Source organism: Anneissia japonica, unplaced genomic scaffold, assembly GCF_011630105.1.
Source record: "Anneissia japonica isolate Jap-2015-1 unplaced genomic scaffold, ASM1163010v1 scaffold287806_len661372_cov189, whole genome shotgun sequence".
NCBI lineage: Eukaryota > Metazoa > Echinodermata > Crinoidea > Comatulida > Comatulidae > Anneissia > Anneissia japonica.
In genome coordinates this window covers 658,525-660,062 of record NW_022743067.1, presented here as the reverse complement: position 1 = coordinate 660,062, position 1,538 = coordinate 658,525, and the positions used below count along the sequence as shown (strand labels likewise).

General features: G+C 38.1%; 1 protein-coding gene across 1 annotated transcript in view; it reads left to right on the top strand.

The window, feature by feature from the left end:
* The first annotated feature begins 527 nt into the window (after window positions 1–527).
* Window positions 528–1,538, top strand: part of LOC117119338 — a 14,705-nt gene continuing 13,694 nt past the window's right edge. Inside the window, exon 1 of the mRNA XM_033264126.1 lies at window positions 528–625. Within this exon, the coding sequence (XP_033120017.1) occupies window positions 612–625 (14 nt within the window). The 5' untranslated portion in view covers window positions 528–611. The remainder of the gene's footprint in view (window positions 626–1,538) is intronic.

Below are 1,538 nucleotides of genomic sequence, written 5' to 3'. Positions count from 1 at the left end.
ATCATAGAATCTTTCTTAACTTCTGGCTTAGTGATTCTAGGTACCGGTATCTGGATTCTCGTTCTAGACATTCCAGCCATTCTTCCCATGCTTCACTGCGTGTGGATCTGGTTTTCATGGGTTGTGTAGTAAATGATTGGATTCGTAGGTTTCTTGTTTCTAATGTGAGTAACGAATATGTGCGGTGCGGACGCCTACTAACGTGTGCTGCTAAATAAATTTGCAATACTAGGCATTGCTATACAGTACTATTGAATATAGCTTGTATTTGCTTTAATATCGTAACCAGGAGCGGATGTAGGGGCGCCCCCCCCCCCCACTTTTTTTTTGGAAAGTAAAAAATAAATCCTCGTTGTCATGAAACATTCCGTATGTAATATTAAATGACACACAGGCTACAGTTAGAACTCAGAACACATTGACATAAGCCAACATAACAAGTCTGCTTCGCTCAACAGAGGCGCTATATAGCATATCACAAGCTCAGTGATTGGCTGTTCTCTTGTAGTTTCTTTTCCGGTATTAGTGTATTCGCCTTTTAGAGAGCTCTGTATTATTCCTCCATGAAGACAGATTCAGTAAATGCGGATCACTCTCGCATTTAATCTCAAATGACGACTGAATTGTAAGTAAATCAGTAAAGGTTTTCATGAATACGATTTTTTTAGCTTATGTAGGCCTAACAACAAGTATTCAGAACTCATTGCCAGACGAAAAACCTTTCAAAAAAGATAGACCTATTATTTCGTTCCCCTAGAGCGCAGAACGATACACTCGGATAGTTTTTTGAGGAAGTTCAAATACTATCTATTTAGGAACTTTTAAAACAGTATAGGCCTATTTGGGTTCAACTTGAAGTTTTTTTGCTATGAATTTGTGTTATTAATTGCCTGGAATATATTATTAAAGGGCGTGTATTGTTAGTATATTATTATTAGAATTGAATTTTCCAATGTGGCTAAAAATAGCATAGTCTATACAAGAGACAAAGCACAGACACATAAAATAGCTTTTTTGGAAATTCCCAATCGTAAGTGATACAGTATAGTTTTCTGTACGGCACGGCGATTGCTTCTCTGTACTGGGGTCAATGCTTGTCCGAAGGTCCTTTTAGTCCAAAGGGCCTTTGGTCCGAAGGGCCTTTGGTCCGAGGGTCCATTGGTCCGGAGTAGTTAATTCAAATATAGACAAAAATATATTTGAAGAAAACACATGTTCAGGACCACCATGTAGGTTTGGCTAACAATATACAATTATTGCTAGCATGACTTAATTGTCAGCTCAGTTTATGCATATTTTGAACAAATTATTAGAAATTGAAAAGATTCCAAGCGAATGGAGCGTAAGTATAACTTCCTAATGTTTAAGCAGGAGAGAGAGAAGATTTTAAAACAATAAGGGAATTCAAGTAACTTCCATCCAGTGTTTGGAAAATCTTAACAGAATTATTTACTTATGGCCGATGGGAAACTTTCTTACTTTCAACGTAGACACATTGACAGTGGCGGCGAAAGCATCTGTGGGGTGGGGGGGGGGGG